Source organism: Passer montanus, unplaced genomic scaffold (assembly GCF_014805655.1).
Source record: "Passer montanus isolate IOZ18808 unplaced genomic scaffold, ASM1480565v1 scaffold1, whole genome shotgun sequence".
Classification (NCBI taxonomy): domain Eukaryota; kingdom Metazoa; phylum Chordata; class Aves; order Passeriformes; family Passeridae; genus Passer; species Passer montanus.
This window is the reverse complement of record NW_024356504.1, coordinates 22776018-22796492: the sequence shown is the minus strand read 5'-3', so window position 1 is coordinate 22796492 and position 20475 is coordinate 22776018. Positions and strand designations below refer to the sequence as shown.

Genomic DNA, 20475 nt, shown 5'->3' with positions numbered 1-20475 from the left:
AGCCAAGGTCCCCCTCCTCCCTGCTTCCAGCAGCTATGAAGCCTTTTCTGTAGAACTGCCCAACACTGATTAGGTTCGAATGGAAACAAGCCCCAGATCAGGGGCAGACCTAGGTACAGCACCAGAGATGTGGAAAGGGGCCAGTGAACCTCACACTATCTGGAAGTGACTTTGTCCCTCCAGCAAAGCACCCTGGGCTCACGCAGACCCAGACCCATTCCCTGCTCACCTGCTAATGGCAGAGAAGCTTTCTCCCACCTTTTAGAAAAGTCACTTTACAACCATCTCACTCCAGATGCAGTGCCTGAATCCCCATGGATAGCACTGGCCACGAGACCAACCCAAGAACTTTGTGGGATTATTTTTTCCTTCTCAATAATATGAAAGGAAAAAGCAGTGTTGTGCTACTGCTTCAGTCCATGGGGGTGTGTTGGCTCATTTTTATCAGTTTTTTCTCTTTTTGGTCTTGATAATTACAAGGTCAATGTGAGGGTTCATTGGTAACTATGCCATCAAGCAACTGATGGCAAAATATAAACCTCAGCTGTCAGAAAGGAGCTGGGCAAATTCGTGCTTACAGTCCATGTCTCCATAGGAATTTTTTAATAAAGCATCTATTTTAAGAACCATGACAAAAGGTGACTCTAAAATTATACAGTAGGGGAAGACCAGCTTCAAATTGTAAAATGCATCCCAACAACCCAGGATGATTCTGTTTCTAAGGAAACTCCACCTCATATATATATATATATATATATATATATATATGGTCTCTCCACAAATTTGGCTCTGACATTTGCAAGCTGCCTAAAGATACAAACTGAACAAGCTGTTTATTTAGAAGGGGACCGTGAAATATCTTATCCTGTTACTTGTTTAACTCTCCTAGACAAAGGCAGTACCTAATTTGAGGCAATTACAGCCGTACTTCATGCAGACAGAAAGAAAAACACCATACAATGGAATTTTAAATTGTTCTCAATCTCCTCACAGAGCTAATCTTTCTCAACTCACTAATTCACATTCACTTCAGCACTTCACAACAGCTCCCATTTATTAAATACGAGATTCAATCCACAGATAAACAATTCAATAATGTAATTTACACTTAAAATAATAGCTTGGCTTCAAAGTTTTTGGGGGGAATAAGGAGTTTTCCCCCTTTATAGCTGTTCCTAGCATAATTTCTTGTCACACCTTCAGAGCTGAGGTCGTGTGATCAAGGTGCTCTGAACTCATGTTTCCACCCGAGACAGTGTGTTAGGACTGAATCCTGTCCCACAGAACTCACTGAATTCAGTGGGAAATCTGCCAACAAGGGAATGCTGAAGAGCATTTAGGAGCCACATCTTACAGCTGTTTTCCCTGCTCTCCAACTTCTCTACTACTTCATCACATGTTTTTCTCTTTCCATTATTACCACCTAACTAATCTCAAACTGCTGCCTAATGAAGAGTGCTGGCATTACAATACTTAATTAGAATTAAGAGGAAGATTTACTTTAAGAACCTGACCAACCAATATGCCCCAGAGCCAATCTCAGTAGTGCAGAACTAGCCCAAAATTTCCATGTTCCAAATTCTTAATTAAAAGTTTGTCAAAACTTCTTATTTTATGGCAGGAGCCTTCCCCTCCAGCATCCATTAACCTCAAAACAAGTGACTAAATTGTTTTTAAATCAGCTCTACTTCATAAACAGCTTGATAAAAAGAAACTCAAAGAAAGTACAAGACTTATCTTTCATTTCCACTCAACAGCCTTCAGAACTACTGTACAAAGGTGGCTCTCGCAATCACTCCTGTCCAGCACCGAAGGAGTTTCAGCTACAGAAAAAGCTTTCTGCAGGGCCACCCAGCAGGGAAGGATTAAATTACACAAAAAATCCCTGCTTTTTTCCCTCCACTGAAGGGCTGTGGTCAGAGATCAATGTGAGAAGCTGTCTATTGAAGTTACTGGAATTGTTCCCTTATTTAAGCCTCGGGAGAAGGTTGGTGCTGACACCCAGAGCAGGGCACAGAGCCAGACCCAGGGTGCAGCTCCTGCCCGTGGAACAGGGAGCACTGAGACCTCCTGGCTGCCCCAACCCTTCCTTCTACCCTGGCTCCTCCACATCCCTCTCTCCCTGACCCCAAGCCCTCCTGCAGACTGAGCTGCAGGGCAGCCCCCAGCCTCAAACCCCACTTCTTACAGATATTCACTATCAATCTCCTGTCTGCAGAATCAGGTTTAGTTTATTTCTACTTCATAAAGAACTTAACTGCCTTATTTTGAAACATTTTTTTCCTTCCATGAGTCATATCATGGGATTTGCACTCCATCCCACTAAACCTCATACACAGAATGCAATAAAATACAGCCAGTCATTTCTTCACCCTAATGACCTCCTGTTTAATTTAAGCCTTTTATACTGTCCTGACTATTTCTCTTAGGAAAAAAAGTCTTGGCTAAAATAATTTTGAAATGTGAATTGGGCAATTTTCTCTCTGAAAAATATCACATGTGCCAAATACTATTTTCTGGTTTGATTCAGCCTGGCTACCTAAGAAAAGCAGAATTTGCCATTGTACAGTTTAACCATTAGCTGAACAGCAGAAAATTTTGAAACATTTTCTTAATGTAAGCCAAATGTCTTAGAGACTCCACTGGGGATGAGGAGGATAAAAAGCTGACATAAAGTATCCCCATTACTCATATTCCCCAAGAAGCTGTGAGTTTTAAAGTCTCAAATCATGGTCAAGGAGTATGGTCTGCTATCTATCATACCTATATATGAGAAACCCTTCAGCAAAAACAGGAAATCCTTAATCCCCTTTGGAGCCCACTTAATCCAAGAAAACAGAACCCTTATGGACGAGATGAACTCTCACTGTCACATCTTCTACCTCCTCCTCCTGGTACCTTCAGCCACATTTGGGTCACAGATGCAGAATTTTGTCATTAGCAATACTTTTCAAACAGATCCTTCCAACCTCCTTCCTCTTTCATCCACTTAGTTAATTTTAGAACTTGTCATCAACCTACATTTTTAACACTGTTCTAGAACAATCCTATTTTGCTCACATCTTTTTCTGAATCAGAGTTCCCTAAGAGTTCCCTCCAAAAAGAACATGAACTATACCTGTATGTGAAGTTCTGTTTAAAGAAAACAGCCAAGCAGGTATTTTATGCTTTATTTCACTGAGAAAACAGGAATTCCTGTTGGTACTTACAGGTATTTTACTAGTTTTGTACTGAAACAACTTGGAATTTTTTTTCTATAATAGGGACAAAACCAAATAAAACTATTGTACAATTTCTTCTCCTTAAAAAATTCACTGTAAATACTTCAGCAATTACAAAATACAATAGAAGAATCTTATTACAGTCTCATAATCAAAAGGTTAGAAAGCATCAAACTCAATAAAGGCTCCCGAGACAATAAAAGCAGCTTATTTAAAAAAAGGTTTAAATGACATATATATATGCACTAGCTCGGTATATAAATGCTAATCCTTCCATGAAGTTTCTTCAAAGCACTTGCACCAAAGTAACAGACCTACAGGTCACACACACCCCCCTGCTCTTTAGGTAACCTTTACCACAAGCTCAGATCAACGTAGGTCAAACTTATTCCTTAACATTTAAAAAAGAAAGGGCAATACAGATCTTGCCATATTAACTGATGTTTATATTTTTCTTAATGTTATAGCTCCCATTTCTGAAAGGGCTACCTCGACCCTTTGTTCCTAACCTACAAGTGTTTGAAGCTCAGGTTAATTTTTAAAAAAACATCAGCACATGTTGCTCCCTCTCACTGTGCAAAGTGGGAGCTGGGTATTTGAAAATCCAGCTCCTCTCTGCAGAAACAGCCATAGGGAAGAAGCAGCCCTTGCCCTCACCATTTTAGCAATGCTCTGAAGTCTTGTAAAACATCTCTTGGAGACAGAGGGTATCAAAAAGGAGCACTAGATACTGAAAAGAATCGTGGTTTTGCATAGCAATTCATTTGAGGGCATTCTGCACTGACCACAAGCTCACACTTAGCTGGCAACAAAAAAAGTAAGCTCACAGGTGGCTGCAATACCTTATAGTGACAGCACAGGAAGGATGAAAGCTGGCTTTATTCCTGATAAACCCCACTACATCTCCATCAGCCAAATATGAGGAGCTAAAATTACCACTGGACACCAACTGTAGCTGCATTCTGGGTGACTGACACCAGACACACCACCAGGATTTGAAAAAGCACAGCCACAGCTTTTAGCTGGAAATCATGCATTTGCATCCAAAGATAAAATAAATCAGAATATGCTTGAGTTTAACCTCACAATTCCAGCCCACAAACTTCCACCTGTCCAGCATTAGACATCTCACCCTGTACTTTAGAGAAATATTCCTGACTGCAAGACAGTTATTTACACACACATAGCTACTACAAGAATCATTTATAGACTTTTCCATTTCTGTTTTCCTTGGCTGGGCCACATGCTTGCTATAATCTTGAATGAAGTAAAACTGTTAAAGTGTGACTAAGCAGAGAAAGCTCTAACTTTCCAGCAGCTTACCTTAAAATTAACCTGAAGCTGATCTTCTTTTGCAGACATCAATTTCAGCAGAGGATTCAAAGACAGTAAATTCCCCTGAACATGGCAGTGTCTGTCCTTACATTGTTTTTGCACCAGTCCTAGAGCAGGGCACAATCTGCATTTTGAGTTTTTGAATGCTTCCAGCAGGAGACATCAAATATTTGGCACGATACCAGTTGCTGGAAGATAAGGCTTGATGGAAGCAACTAAATCCACTCCACCTGGCTTGTTAACAACCAGCCTGCTCAAAGAGAACATCAACCTTTATGACTACAAGAAACACAGGTCCCAAATCTACTGAACAATTCACACATCATGCTTCAGGATTCCTCAAACGCTCATAATACTCAGCCCTGCTACTAAACTGCAATATCCTTCCTCCTCCATGGCTGCTAAATGAGAAATATGGATCTTACCTAATTGCTAGGAACCTTTGCATGTTGTCTTTTAGAATCCGCGTTTCTAAAAGTCAGGAAAACACTGGTTTGGGATCAGCAGTTCCAGTGACAGGGTATGGTGAGATACACTCAGGAACTAAGAGAAAAGAACTTATTTCAAACTTATTTTCAATAAACTGAGCATGGTACATCTTTTCTCTGAGAAGCACAAACAGAATCTGCAAATTAACTTTATATCATCAATCCACTGCAAAATGAAAAATCATGGACTCTACCCAGGGAAGAAGCTGGCTTTGCTAAGATTGGACTCTTTTCCTACCAAAGTGATTCTATGACTTCCGTTAAAACAGGACTGGTCAGGTGGCTGCTTCCCTCGTGCCCTGAAGCAGGAAGAAAAGCAGCTGCCCTGTGCCCCTGCAGCCCCCTCCTCCTGCAGAATTCAGGCTCAGCTGGTGGGGGTGCTCCTGACCCTTGGGATGCTCCTGGTCCCTGAGATGCTCTGCACAGAGCAGAGCAGAGCAGATCACAGACACTCTTGGGGAGCACAGGACACACTGGCACTGGAAGCACAGACAGGCAGCTGAGCACACCACTGCTGATACTCTACCCCCAAAGAGTCTTCAGCTCCTCCAAGTGCAGAGCTTCACTGTCAACCCCTGGCAGAATGTAATACTGGATCTTAAACTAACACTGCTTTGATTACCTTACTTCCCTTTACTCCTTGCTTCAATTCCAACAGGATTTCAGTGTCTGCTCTGGCAATTGAGTTGTGTGAATAATGGATTTCTGTTTGGGCACTGAACCAAAAAAAGAAAGGGAAAAGGAAAAGGAAACAAAAACTAATGTTTAAAGTAGAATTGAAGGGAGACTGGGGGAGGATTTAGGAAAAAAATAATTTCAATATAAGGCAAAATGGTTTTTTTTATCTGAAAGGAATATTTTGCTTTTGCTAACAGCCTCTTTTAAAAATATTTTGAATTTTTGATTTTGTTTAAGACTAGTTCATTTACCAAAAAAAACCCCAAACATTAATCATTTAATCTAAAAATACTGAAAGAAAACATTCTGCCTCTGAAATACTATTCCCCAGTTTTACAAATAAAACTGCCAGATGGAACAGAAACTCAGAAACAGATGTATTTCAACCCAGACATACTTTTTCAGTGAACTTATTAACACTGAAAAACAAAAATCCTCTTATCTTCTTGGCAAGCACCAGGTTCTAGATTCCAACTGCCTAGAACCAAAGAGATGACAGAGGAAAATAAACCAGAAGTGCTGTGCTGAAGTTCCTCTCAGCAGCACTGGCAGAACCCCTCTGGCTGCAGTGTTTTATTCCTGAGCTGCCCCTTTGGCAGCTGGTCCATAGCAGGGAGGTTCACCCCCAGCTGGGAGTCCTGAGAGCTGCCAGGCATTATTCATTTATCAGCTGAGCCTGGGGAGGATGCAACGACACCCCCAGTGTGCCTCAGAGCTCCAGGTGAGGCAGGAGTGCTGAGGATGGAGGTTTTGTGACAGGTCCCAGGACCAGTCCTTCAGGACAGCATCCTGGGCCCCTCTGGACCCTGTTCCTCTGGCTCAGCACCTGCATCTCCCTGGCACTGCCTGAACTGTGCATAAGGAACAGAGGGATTATTCAGCACCATTATAAATACTGTCCTTAAAATGAAGACACCATTTATAACAAGTTTGGATTGTTTGCCCAAGCAAACTCATGGCATCCCTGCCCACGGCAGAGGGGGTTGGAATGAGATGATCTTTGCAGCCCCTTCTAACTCAAACCATTCTCTATGAATTCTAACTCCCACAAACCAAAGAAATCCTGACACCCAAGCTGAAAGTAAAGGGAGGCAAATACTCAGCAGCTTTTAAGCTGTGCTCAGATTTGTTAACCAGGAGTAGAAGAGCCTGAATACAGCAAAATCACATGACCTTTGCATTAATCCCTGTTGTTGATCTAATAATTTTCTGATTAAAACAATTAAGCCTTTGGGTATGACTTATTTCATATATTTGATTACTTAGATATCATGCTGTTCACCGTCTCAGAGAAATCCTCTCTGCTACTAATAGTTCTTCTGGTAGGAATCTGAACAAGCAAAAGCAAATTAATAAATGATGACATGGGAATTCCAGCAAAACAGACTGATGACTTGTGGGTATGATTTTGATTAATAACATTTTATGACCTACTCAAGAGCACTGCTAATAGGCAAGAATTCGCTTATGGCACCATCACAAACATTTATAAAATGCTTGGAAAATGAATTGTTACTTTTATGAGTCATATTTGTTATTTCATGAGTTTATTGTCATAGTTGCTTTTACGTATGCATTCTCAGGTTGTACTCCTTACCATAATGACTGCTCTGCACAAGCTGCACAACAGGCATTTCTAAAAACAAGGTCTGGTTCAACATTTGCTTTGTTTCAACCTCATTTTCTATTATCACTGCAGCCTAAAACAGATATGGGAAAATGACAATAAAACGGGTGCCCAAATCCCTCCATCAGACTGAACCCAACATGTTTATATATTTTGTAGCACCTAAATCAAACAACTGTGAAATTACCTCTGAAGGACAAGTACTCCTGTCTGGACTGAAGTTCTATGTGCTGATCCTGAGTCAAGCCCTGATGTCTGAACGTCCCCTGACTCACCACACTCAAAGTGCTTGTACCACTTACAAAGACAAAAGAAGCAAAAGATGATTTTGGTCACTCTCCTCAAAAAATGAAACACAATACCCTTAGGCTACTGCACAACTACATTTGAAAACAAAGAAGTTTTGACCACGTTCATGTTTTGTGAACTGGAAAGTTTTCAGGGAGCTCCTTTAATCTGGTCAATGCACAGTAATGTTTGTCAGTGCTAATCAAGGCTGCCCAAAATCAAATGTCAGACACTTGCAGCTATCTGCCCAAGAACACATTACTAACTGGCAATTATTCAATTCCTTGTTGAACAACCAAAAACAACCACTCTGAGAAAAATCACAAATAATTCCTGAGGTGTCTGCAAATATAAAAAAAGAGCTTTCAAATACATTCTTTTATCTGAATTATAGATCAATGTAGCCAATGACACGCACAATCCAATTTTTAGTACAATCATCAATTTTCCTATACTGTTCTTTTGGCTTCACAGACTTTCCCAAATATATCCATTGACCTTCACCAGCTAAATAAAAGACACCATTCTAAAAAAAAAATATTTAGAGGAAGCATACAAAAGAACTCTTTCTTTATTCTATGCATTACTTGACATTGTGTTTCTACACAATATTTAATTTAATTTGACTTATTACACTACTGCCTTTTGTTGATATGGAAGAGAAGCACTCAAGGGATATGGACCAGACACTCAGAGTATCTTGCACATGTTCAGTAACTTATTAACAGAGATTAGAGACACTCCTAGGTGGGAGCAGACACCTAATAATGACAAGGTAATGAGATTACTATTGTCTTCTCATTACTCCTCATCTGTGCTAAAGTACTGCAAATCACAAATTACAGACTCCAGCTACTACATAAAATCCTGCTGTCCATAGTATGTGCTCTGTGGAACCACTTCACTATTACAAATTAATCTATTTAAGAAGCAAAAAGCCATTTCTGTCCCTCTAGGCTGAGCACAAGTGTTACATGACTGAACTTCATGCAAGCCCTTACACAGAGGTGTTGTTTTGACAGAGAAGCCTTCAGAGAAACCCCACAAATCAGAGCCTGACCCAGCTGTGACTTTCTCCCAAGTTGTCCAAGCTCAGGCCAGCAGCAGTTTGTCACCTGGGCCAGTGTAACAGTCTCACCAGAAATGATGGCTCTTTACCATGGAAGGAAAGGACACTACAAGGGATTCAAAGGTGAGGCCTCAGCTGGGGGTAGAGGTTCTTAGCCCCTGCACCCCGCTCACCCCTCTCATGGCATGGCCTGGCACTGTGGACAGTACATGGGAGAAGGAAAATGTGGTGACCAAAAGCTCCTTTTTGGCTCCTTTGTGGAAAAACAGACTCCACATGGAAAAGGCCTCCTGTGTCTGAGCCCTGGAGAGCCCAGAGTTACAGAGCCAAGCAGGTGGCAAAGGACAAGGGTTCAGCCACTGAGGATGCAGAAGGGACAGAAGGACAAGAAGCCTGGTGGCAAACTCTTCTGCAGCACAGCTGACACCAACAACACAGAAGCTGCTCGTGAAGAGAAGTGAGCACACTGCAGCAACAGGAGGAGAGCACCAAATCACAAAGTTTGGCATTTACATGAAAATGAAGGCATCTTGCTGGCAGGGATGCAGAGACAACCCAAAGTACCCTAATCAACACACTCCAGGCCCAAATGAACTGTTAAGATGATGATATACTGGATTTGGCATTTAACAGGGTCCAAAAAAAATGGTTTTTTCATCCCTTCAGGCATACTGAGCAATAATGCCAAGCATGGATGACAGAATGACTGGATAAATCACTGGATTTTAGAGCTGAATTCTACAAAAGACGCTTAAGTAAATGAAAACAGCAGCACACAATACAGCTTTCAGCAGGGCCATTGCTTGCACAGAATACTGAGCATGTGTACAATGCTAAGCATGGACAAAGTCCTTATGCTATTTCACCTGTAAATGACACATCTCAGTTTAACATAACTCCCTTCTGACCTCCTACTGCCAACTAACCAGCTACTCCAGGTAAAACACATTAAGCAAAGCTGACACTTACTCCAACTTCTATCCAAAAAAAAAAAAAAAGCAGACTACTTTTTGCAAAGGATATCTAGGTAAAAGAACATTACATAAGGATATAAATAAGATTATGAACAAAGCAACTACGGTAGTGAATTGAGAGAAGAAACAATTTGACCCTTTTTCCAACATCAGCTGTAAGGACTCTTCCAGACCTCTCATGCTCATTCAAGACTTCAGAAAAATCTCCAGAGTAGTATTAAGCAGTGATTCTAACCTGCCTGGTAACCTGGATATTTCCTGGTGAAACCTTCTCAGTTTTAAGTGGACACTGATCACATCTAGTAACAACGTTTGCCTTAGGCTGGCGGGCTGGGAAGACTGTCCCACCATATTTATTTTTTTTTGTAACTAGAACATGCACAGAATACCTGAAATGAAAATTGTATTGTGAGACTTCCAATACCTTGCTGAACAATTGAGTGAAAAAGAGACACTTCAAAGGCGTGGCTTCTGAAGGATCAGAGCTACAGAGAACAGTTTGATCAGAGGTCAGTGAGCATCTGCCATGGAACACACTTTCTGTCCCCAGCACAAGTTGGGGCACAGAGATGGATGCTGGCACAGCTTCAAGAGTGTGAAGTACGTGGTGCTCCTCAGCAATGCCAGCCTCCATCTGCACACATCCTGCTGGCCTGGACCTACAGTAATCATCACATACCAGCAGAGACCACTCAAACAAAATTCAGAGTGAGCTCTTGGCTCTCCTCAACATTCTAGCTGCATCATTTTGTAACAGTTGAAGATTCTTTTTATTCCCCCCATTCTCACAAACAAACAAGAAAACCACACAGATTTAAATACATTTCAAGAGAATCCATGCTCTTCAGACAAAGCAGCCATTATTTCTTTCTGCCAGGTTCTAGTGCCTTGAAAAAACCCACTATATCAACCACTTGCTACCACCCTGAAATTGTTTCCTGTGATTGGTCTCACCACCACATAAAAAAGGAATTCTCCATTTCAGATACAATATCAGGCTCCAAAGTTGCACAGTTTTGCCACTTTTGAGATGATAGCGCAGTCTTGCTGTGACTAAGGACTGCAAAATTGTGGTCCATGTAATTGAATCTAAAGATCTGACAACAGTGACCTTATCAAGAAATGAAACTTTTGGCTGCGGTTCAAACCATACACAAGAAATAACACTTGCTAGCTGTTTGTAAACGTCACATAAAAATGTACTTATTCATTATTAGCAACTTGTACACTGAACACTCCGCAGGTCTCAAACTGCTGCCAAGGGAAGGATTACTCAGTACAACCATTTCATTTACATCTTAGTCCTGTATTAATTTTGGCAGCACAACCGAGCATCCCTGCTCGTGACTGTAACAGTGTTATCCCAATGAGAGAATTATTCAGACCACAGGCTAAAACCAGAGGATAGAAGTAGTTCTGGAAGCTGGATTGATATTCTGAATGCCCATAGTGCTGCTGACCTCAGTGAGAGCCCTGATTTAGTACAAATATCCCATTTTTGTGTAATAAGGCCAGAAATGACAAAACAGAACCTGCGCTGGTGAGCCATCCCCTTTTGGATAAAAAGGAACAGAAGGCTCCAGGCAAAATCCTGGGTTCTACCAGCCCCAGGCTTTAAGGAGCAAAACAGTCAACTCAAAAATCTGAAAGTTTCATAAAAAATTCAGTAAGCAACCATTGTACATCAACGCCAATTGCTCCGCAACAAAATGTCATTTTAGGAGGCACAAAAAACCACGGGGCTTTTAAGAGCGGAGCCCAGCTCACCTTTCCTGCTCTTGCAGACAGCCTCCAGGACACGGTGTCCAGGCCCACACCTCCCTCGGTCGGTCACACAGGCTCCCTCTGACACCAGCCACTCGTGACACCGCGCGTCCTCGCAAGGAATGGACTCCACCAAATGAGGACAGCCGGCCAGGGTGCCCACTGGATCCACCACCACCTGCCTCTGCCTCATCCTAAAGCCTGGAAAAAGCAGAGCTGGATTAACTGGACAACAGAAAAAAATGTTTATGCAATAATTAAGTAGCGAGAGGACTATATGGGGCATCTGGAGCTGGGGGATTTAAAGACAAACAAGTGAACAATATTTACAAACTGGATTGATTGGGACAGCACTGTAGCTGCCCAGGCATGCAAAATCTAACAGTGTGCAAAGAATTCCAGCAACCCACATTTTTCACTTTTCTCTTCCCTTTTCATCAGCATTAGATAGAAATATACATGTCAGGATATAGAAATTTAACAGCAACGCATATATTAATGTTATAACAGCACTAAGATAAAATAGAGGAACAGTTAAGGAAGATATAAATGACATCTACATTCTGCCTGGGAATCCACTAACGAAAGGATTTGTTTTGAGACACAGCAGAACAGTTTACTAAGAAATTAGTATTCTGTTTTATGAAGGCATAAGGTTTCCTGATACATAATACATATCAGACCTCTTTGAAATGACATCCTATTAAACTGGAAGATTCAAATGTAAAGTGGAAGAAAAAGGTTACAGAAATAATCATAGAATTGATTACATAATCTACCTCCTTCTGAATAAAACCAAAAATCATGTTGCTAAATACAATGCAGAACTAATACAGAAGTATCCTTCAGCAAGTTCTGTTATGTAAATGAGACAGAACAGAAAAAAATACAGGGGAGGTTTTCCCTCTGACAGTCTTGCAGCAGAAGCAAATAAACAGCATTAGTAGAGGCCACATGGAAATGCTTTGGTCATGAAACAGAAAAAAAAAAATTAAAAATAAAACATCCCAAAGAATGTAACAGATCAAATTTCCACAGTTATAAAATGAGCAAAAAGAAAGTATTGAAAACAATATAAACATGAAATGCTTTTTCAAATATTATTTTTTTATTATTATTTCTCTTTTTGTTTGAAAATTTTTGACCAGTTGAAATAATTTCACATACTCAAGCAGTTTTCAGAAAAGTATAATTTCTACACAATATCCATTCCCTGACATGCACTCCAAGAACCATCTTTGCAACTTAGAGCCTTAGGAAAGGCTCTGGGAGGAATCTCAACTCATCACAGCAAAAAACATGTACAGCAGTCAATTAAAATCCAGGGGAAGCTGAATTACATTTGTGCATCCTTCTTCCAGGAATTTAAACCAAACCCACAACAATGAGATCAGCCTCTTGGGTCCACCTGAGTCAAGATTTCAGGGCCATGGGATGCACCTCCATCCTGATTCACTGCCCTGGAAGCCGGGCATGCAGCAAGACTTCCAGGGGGATCAGAGAGGGGCAGCCTGGCAGCTGCTGGCCCAAGAGATCATCCTGAGCAAGTTCAGTGCAGGACAAAAGCACCTGAATCAGCCTGAAAAATCTTATTTGTTCTTCTCACATCAATTATGGCAAAAAGCTTTTAAAGGTCAGATTCCACTACGCAAATCCAAGAGCTTAGTCCTGTGTTAGATTAATTTTTTTTAAAAACGCATTAGGCTCCCAGTGTCCAGTGTGACACCTCTGCTTTTGCAGCCTTTCTGCAATGCTGCACTCCCTGCTCACCTCTCCCTCCGTGGCGGTGCTGGCAGCTCTCGGGCAGGCAGGGACCCCACGGTGACCACGAGGACACCGCGCACTCGGCCAGGCACGGCAGGTGACACAGCTGCGAGGTGGCAGGGGCAGGACCCTGGCAAAGCTTCCCGTCGACTGGTCTGGCAACTAAGGGGAAAATAAAAAAGGAAAAAAGAAAATCAAGGCTGTAACTCTGTCCTGCTGGCCGTAGTTTTCCAGAACGCACCAAAATCCAGTGATTTTTCAGGTTTTATCTCCCAGGGCAAAAAGTTAATCCTGTGCTCAGAAAGGCACTTAAGAGTTTTATCTAAACCACCCTTATTCAGCAAGTCAGTTGAGACTATGCTTAGTGGTAATCTGGTGCTTTAAAACCAGATTGAGTGCTGATTTTCAGCAGTGCTGGAGTAACAAACAGGGATCTAATCCCCACATTTATGGCCAAGGAGGCCTCCTTAGACAGGGCTGAAGAGAAAGATACCTAAGAGAGGAATTCAAAAAGCTCCCACTGCAACTGGGAGCCAGGCAGAGGCAGGTGAGTAAAACCCAAGCATAGGGGACTCTCCCCATTCCCATGCTCTGCAGGGCACTGCCATCTCTGGATTATGGATGCAGTGTCTAGAATTTTCTGGAATTTTGGAATTTTCTTCATCTACTTCCAATAAAACTGTGCAGAGCTCTTGGATTCTTCTACACAGACACCAATTCTTCTTCTTCTTCTTCAGCACAAGCGTGAAGCATCTTTCCTGCTGTCTAGAATTTTCTGGAATTTTGGAATTTTCTTCATCTACTTCCAATAAAACTGAGCAGAGCTCTTGGGTTCTTCTACACAGACACTGATTCTTCTTCTACAAGGACACAAGCATGAAGCATCTTTCCTGTCTGGGAGGAGAGACATTTACCTGAGCTGCCTGCACCCATGGATCTCCAACCCTCTTTATTCCAGAAATGAGCCAATCCCAAACCCTGCCAAGCTCCAGTTTAGTTGATACCGACAATAGATTTGGAAAGTTGATTCTCTTTGTATTTTCATTTATCATGAGAGATTTCTAGATTCAATTAACTTCTTTCACCTTTTTATTTGGGGCAGAGAGAGGAAGGCAAAGAAAGGGAAAGAAAGACTCTTAAATCTGTCCTCTGAGTCATTATATGATATTGCATTTCAATTACATTATGGGCTGAATTTGGCTGTCTCTTTAGATAAATCAATATCAAAGCAGTCTTTCAAAAGGCAAAGGCTTGTTTGAGTTTAGTCTGCCATGGCATTACCAAGACTTCATTAATTTTTACAGCTACTGAGTTTGTTTTATCCTCATTTTTATTTTTCATGTCTGTTTTTCTTTGCCTCCATGCATGGAATTGATTTTAAAAGAATTTGTAAAAACATGCCCAATATATGAGTAATCTTTCCTTTTTCTGATATTACACGATTTTCTTTAAAATTAATCATTTGAAGAAAAAACACTTTTTTTTTTTAGACACAAGAATTTAACGTTCAAAACCTCAAACTCTGATTTGCACATCCTGAAGCTGAGTTTAGACCTATCAGTCTGAAGTGATATTCAGACCAATATCACTGCTTATTGTTCCAACTCATCAGAATAATAGGATTAAACAACAGTGTGATTTAATTCTAAGCTGAAAGATAATACATTGGTAAAAAAGACCATTTTATGAATATTTTCTGAGACCCTGTAAGGCCTTTGACATGTTCATTTAAAGATTAGAACGAGGTGGCATAAATCCAATTCATCTGAATGCTCACATAAAGAGACCTTTTCCAGAAATCTTGCAAGCGAAGTGACAGACAGAATGAGATAAATATTAGAGTTTTAAGGATAAGAGTATTTATTTTACCAAGAAGTCTCATGCATGGCTTCACCTGCCTCTCAGCATCAAGCTTTGCAAAACTGTATCAATTTTCTGAAAGTTCACTTGGAGAAATGAAAGGAAATAAAACTGAGTACAAATGGTCAACCCAAAGAATAAAGTCCAGTCCCACTTTGCTCTAACTCAAAGTGTCATTGCCAGGAATGGCTCTTCCCTCCTCAATGATTTTTAGGTTGTTTCTATACTGAATTTTACTGTTTAAATGTGGAAGCCTAGATACAGCTGGATGGTTCTCCTGCCTTGAAAACCAACCAGTGTGCCCAACACGATTTTAAATTGATTTTGGATTAAAAAATCAAGAAAAATTGATTACAAAAAGTCAAAGAGGATATCACCCATCCCACATTCATGGATGACTTCTTCCCATTCTGCTGGAAAACCCTGCCTTCCTCTCCCTGCAAAACACCCTCCTGCTCCTCTTCCTCCCTTGGACTGATGCCCTATTTAATGGGAGCTCTTTTCCCAGGACCTGCTTCCCATTTGGCACTCAAATAAGGCTGCTTGTTTGCTCACTCCCTTACACAGTTCTTTAGTTCTTTGCATTCTATGGATGACTTCTTCCCATTCTGCTGGAAAACCCTGCCTTCCTCTCCCTGCAAAACACCCTCCTGCTCCTCTTCCTCCCTTGGATTGATGCCCTATTTAATCGGGGGCTCTTTTCCCAGGACCTGCTTTCCATTTGGCACTGGAATAAGGCTGCTTGTTTGCTCACTTCCTTACATAGTTCTTTGCATTCTATAAAAGGTAAATCAGAAAATACCATTCTGATCAAACATCCAAATACATTCCAAGTCTGTTCCAGCTTATGCTCCTCACTCTACACTGACTGCAATCGTCCAATCAGTCTTCAGGAATAAGACCAGAACAAAAAATCCAAGCTGTAATGATAAATGCATATACAATACCATCATTTTCCAACACCTGGCAGGTATTGAGAGACACAGTTTCCACCCAGAGTAACAGGATGAACCAGTAGGGTCCTCTTTAAAACAGAATTTCATTCTTCTTCAGCTATTTGATTAAAAACTCTGATTTCCATCTGGTTTATTTCAAAGCTTTATGTGAGTTTCCACTGTCATTCTCATATACTCTAACAAATTTATCTTTTTTTTTATTATAAAGGAATGATAAGGGGGAATTTTTCTGTGAACCTTTTAAATGCCAAAATTCTCACACACTGCAGCCTGAAAATGGCACAGGTAGCCTGGCTGGGAATATCCTACTCATGGAAAAAACCTGATATTATGCCTATGATAAATGAACAGAGCTGCCAGGAATGTCTTTAGGAATGGGCCAGCCTTCTGATTTCGTTCAATAATTGACTCTGTAGTGGCATTTTCCTGCATTCATACAAAAAATGTGCTTTTTGTGTAATTATTTTCCTTGGAACAACCTTAGCCACGTTTTTGGAGGAAGGTGAAAGGCAGAAGCCAGGAAAGCAAAGAGTGGGAGGGGGAGGAAACATCTCTGATTCAAGTACCAGCTTATTTATGACGCTTGTTCGTACCTTTTAAAATCCTGTGTTCTTCTCAATCTATAGAATAAACTTGAAAAAGCAATCAAGTACTAATCTGGGAGCCTCTGAAACATTACACATTTCTATAGCTGTTATATTGAATCTATCCTTTATAAATGCAACTGCAGCTGTTCCCAGCACCAGTGTCTTGCCTCAAGTTTGAATTTTACTATTTGCTGTTATTTTCAAGTTATTGCTACCAGCAGGAGATAATAAATTGGGTTCTAAAGTGTCTTGTTTCCCTATATATTTTTACTGAGGTAATGATTTGGAGGAAGAGTGGAAGAGGAAATCAGCTCTGATATGATTATTTCCATAATGCAATTTTAAGCCAATAAATAAATTATCTTTGAATAGAGTCATGTGGACAGATACTTGCAGGCATACATACCCACACTATGTTAAAAACAATGCTGACCAAACAGAGGCAGAAATGCATAGGATGGCATTTTCTTTGCAGGAGATCCTGTCAAATATGGTTTTTCAACTCCTCAGGAGGTAAATAACACTTTTTTTTTTTTCCTGGACTTTTAACTACATTTCCCTTTTACAATGAAAACCCAAGTATTTTTCATACTAAAACCAAAATGAGACTTTTCTAAATATCACTAATGTATCTGGAATACACACAAATATTATCAGGTCTGCCTCTTACATATTTTAGGTAATACTCAATTCTCAAGGCAATAAATCCAAATGTTTACCATATGGCAAAACTAATCCAAATTGAAGATTGCCAGGATACAAAGCAGGTATGAGAAAGAGATGGCATATCCTTGTGGAAGCTCTTACTGCCTTTGCTGGGACTTATAAACCAAAGACACTTGGATCAATACAAAGGGAAATTACTTGAGAAAACCACAAAGGAGTGAGTTATGTTATAAAAACACCTTCATGTGTAAAACACAATAGGGGTAAACCCAGCACAACATTTGCAAGCAATTTCTCTAACCTGAAAGACATTTTTATAGCAAAAACAAAACACTTGCACAAGGGAGATGTGGTGAATTCAACCTGACCAGCTTGGAAATGGCACCAACCCCAGTCCCTTGCACCCCTCCATTAAGGGCCTAATGCACCCCATGTTTGATGGAAAGGGTTCCTTTATGCTTTGAGGAAAAATCAATTAGTTTTGAAGCCACTAAGCACAAAGTTGGAGGCCTATTTTCAATTAAAATCCATTTAACAGACAAGGAACAACGTTTGAATAGAAGGCTAATCACAGCATGAAAGAGGGTTAATAGTGGATTGCCAAGAGCAACAATGGCTTAATGTGTTTCAGAACAATAAAAATCCTCACAATTTTATTAAAGTGACACAGACAAAAAGTATCCCTGTGTCCTCCCTCTGCTGCTCAACAGGACTATGATCTCAGCTGGGATACTGAATTGTTTTGCTACAGCAGAACTTGTGGAGATTAACAGACTCTACATATCTGGCAAAAATTCAGAGTGAGCACGGGGCTCCCCACCAGCAGCCACATGACTGAGCAGATCAGAGGTGACAATTCATTAACAGTGTCCAGGAAAAACAGCAGAAGCAACAGGGATGCTGGGATGGCAGCAAAGGCAATGATGGGAAGCAAAATAGGATTCTGTATGATATTTGAGCTTTTTGGCTGTTATCCAGAAAAGGCTGAAAATCGCTGGAGCAGACCACCAAAGAGGATGAGAGAAGAAACAAGGAAAACAAGGAAGAAAACCTATGAAACAGGGAAGAAAATCCATGAAAACTTCATGAAAGCCTTTTAATAGAGGGAGCTTTGCCCACTGCTGTGTTCATGCCACAGGAAGAAGAAACCTCTTCTGTGACTGGCACGACAAGAGCACCTCTGTGGATGTGCCTGGGACACCGGGATGTGGCACAGGTGGCCCAAAGCTAAGCTGGTGACACAGATCCTGGGAGCAGCCAGGCTGGCCTTGGGACACAAATTTCATTTATCTCCAGTGTCTCCTGCTCCAGACACCTCTGGCTTCCTCCTCCCTCCCCAGTGTCCCAGTTTGTGGCGCAGCCTCATGCACACAAATCCTTTCAATTTTTCATCTCGCTCCCGGTTATTGTCTGAACACAATGCAGCTCCCCGGCCTCAGAACAGCAGCAGGACAAAATTACACAGAAAAAACCATCACTGTCTGGAAGGGAATTAATCCAGTTCCAGTGGCAGGAAATAATTATAAAGACACAGATGCAATTAAAATGTTAGCTTTCAAAGATAAAAGCCTGGACTAAAACCTAGAATCTCACGTGAACTAACTGGGCAACATATTATTTGCTGCATACCACAGCCAGCTAAACAAATTCAAGCATTTCTAAAGTGATAACTATTCAGGGTCATAACAAATAGCTTATTGACAAAAAAAAAAAAAAGGCCTATTATTTATAAGGCACCTCTTAAAAGGCTCACTTTTTTCACTGTCAAAGTCTTTTTAAACATTACTCATTTCATTTTAGTTTAATTAGTTTTAAAATATGAAAGAACTGAAAGCATTACACCTCTGTAAGATATTAGGGAAAATGGTTTTTTTTCTTAATGGATTCAAACTCAAATTTTGGAAATGCACATTTAAACACCACTGTCAAGCACTACAACAATCTGAATAAAATCATTTCCTCTCCTGCTTCTACAGGGTTTCCCCTGAAGAAGCCAGCTGTTACATATTTATTTTTCCATTATGTGAGTTGTATCTCATAAATCTGCTCAGCATTTGGTGAGCTTACAGATCAATAACTTGGCATCCCAGCAATATAAATCTGATACAGACTTCCCTGAATATATTTCACACTTCAGAGGTGTATTTCTCATCTTTTCAATCCAATACAGCCATCCCAGTGATAAATAACTAGTTTGGGATGAGAGGGATCCTTGGGGGGGAGAGGTTCCACCTGAGAACCTGGTTTCTAGCTGATTCAGGTCAGCTAAGACCTAGGCTGGATGCTCCTGTTGCTGCACCAGGAGCAGCTCAGCAAAGCTTTTTTCACACCACTGCTGATCATTATTTCTCTCCCTCCTACAGTCCTAGTCAAGTTTTCTCATTACTAATGTATTCTAACCTATTCCTTTTCAATTTCATAAACCAGACAAGGAAAACAGGATTTAAACATCAAAGTCCTAAAATTCTAATTTCCGTAGAGTAAATTAATCTTCTCATTCCTGCAGTTTCACCAGCATAAATTTACCAAAAAAAAAAAAATTGAAAAAAAAGAAAAAAAGAAAGAAAAAGAAGTGTGCATTTAATATAGGGATCACACTCCACACAGGGTTCCTGTTCACTCCAACAGTGCATAACCTGCATCAACTCCTACAGGCAGCTTATCTCCATCAACACAGTCCTTCCCCTATAAATATGCAGGATGACAAAAGCCATAAACAACAACCTGCACAACCAAATTTCAGTTCCTAAAGAGCTGGACCTGCTGCTCCACAAGACCCCCAGCACCCAAGGGGATGGTGGCATGTTCAAACTGGACTTTCCTCTTCCCAAAACCAGAGTTTACTGAACAGATGCCACATGCACCAATTTGAAACACTGATCCCCCAGGAGGGACACATTGGAAGGTCATGATTCAGAGCAGAACAAAGAATTTGCAGGGAAAAAATTGTGGCACCCTCATTAGGAAACAGACCATACAGAGCAAAGGATGTAAAACAGCACGTTTTGGAGCTAAAAAAGACAATAGGGCAGAAAGAAAGGGATGAGAATAAATATAGAATAACATATCTAGGAAAGGACTCCTCAAATTAATATCTGTGCAAGTCCAAAGAGGCACCAACATCTGAAAAACAAAACACAATGCCAAAATATTTCCCATGTGGGAATCAAGAAGAGTCTGAAAAAATCGCTCATCAGA

General features: G+C 40.7%; 1 protein-coding gene across 3 annotated transcripts in view; it reads right to left on the bottom strand.

Moving 5' to 3' along the window:
• The window catches only part of THSD7B (thrombospondin type 1 domain containing 7B), a 299219-nt gene that overhangs the window by 151421 nt on the left and 127323 nt on the right, over nucleotides 1–20475 (bottom strand). For all 3 annotated transcript variants that reach the window (XM_039702274.1, XM_039702266.1, XM_039702283.1), the window contains exons 7-8: nucleotides 13215–13370; nucleotides 11448–11645 (exon numbers count right to left, since the gene is read on the bottom strand). In XM_039702274.1, coding sequence (XP_039558208.1) covers nucleotides 11448–11645; nucleotides 13215–13370 — 354 coding nt within the window. The remainder of the gene's footprint in view (nucleotides 1–11447; nucleotides 11646–13214; nucleotides 13371–20475) is intronic.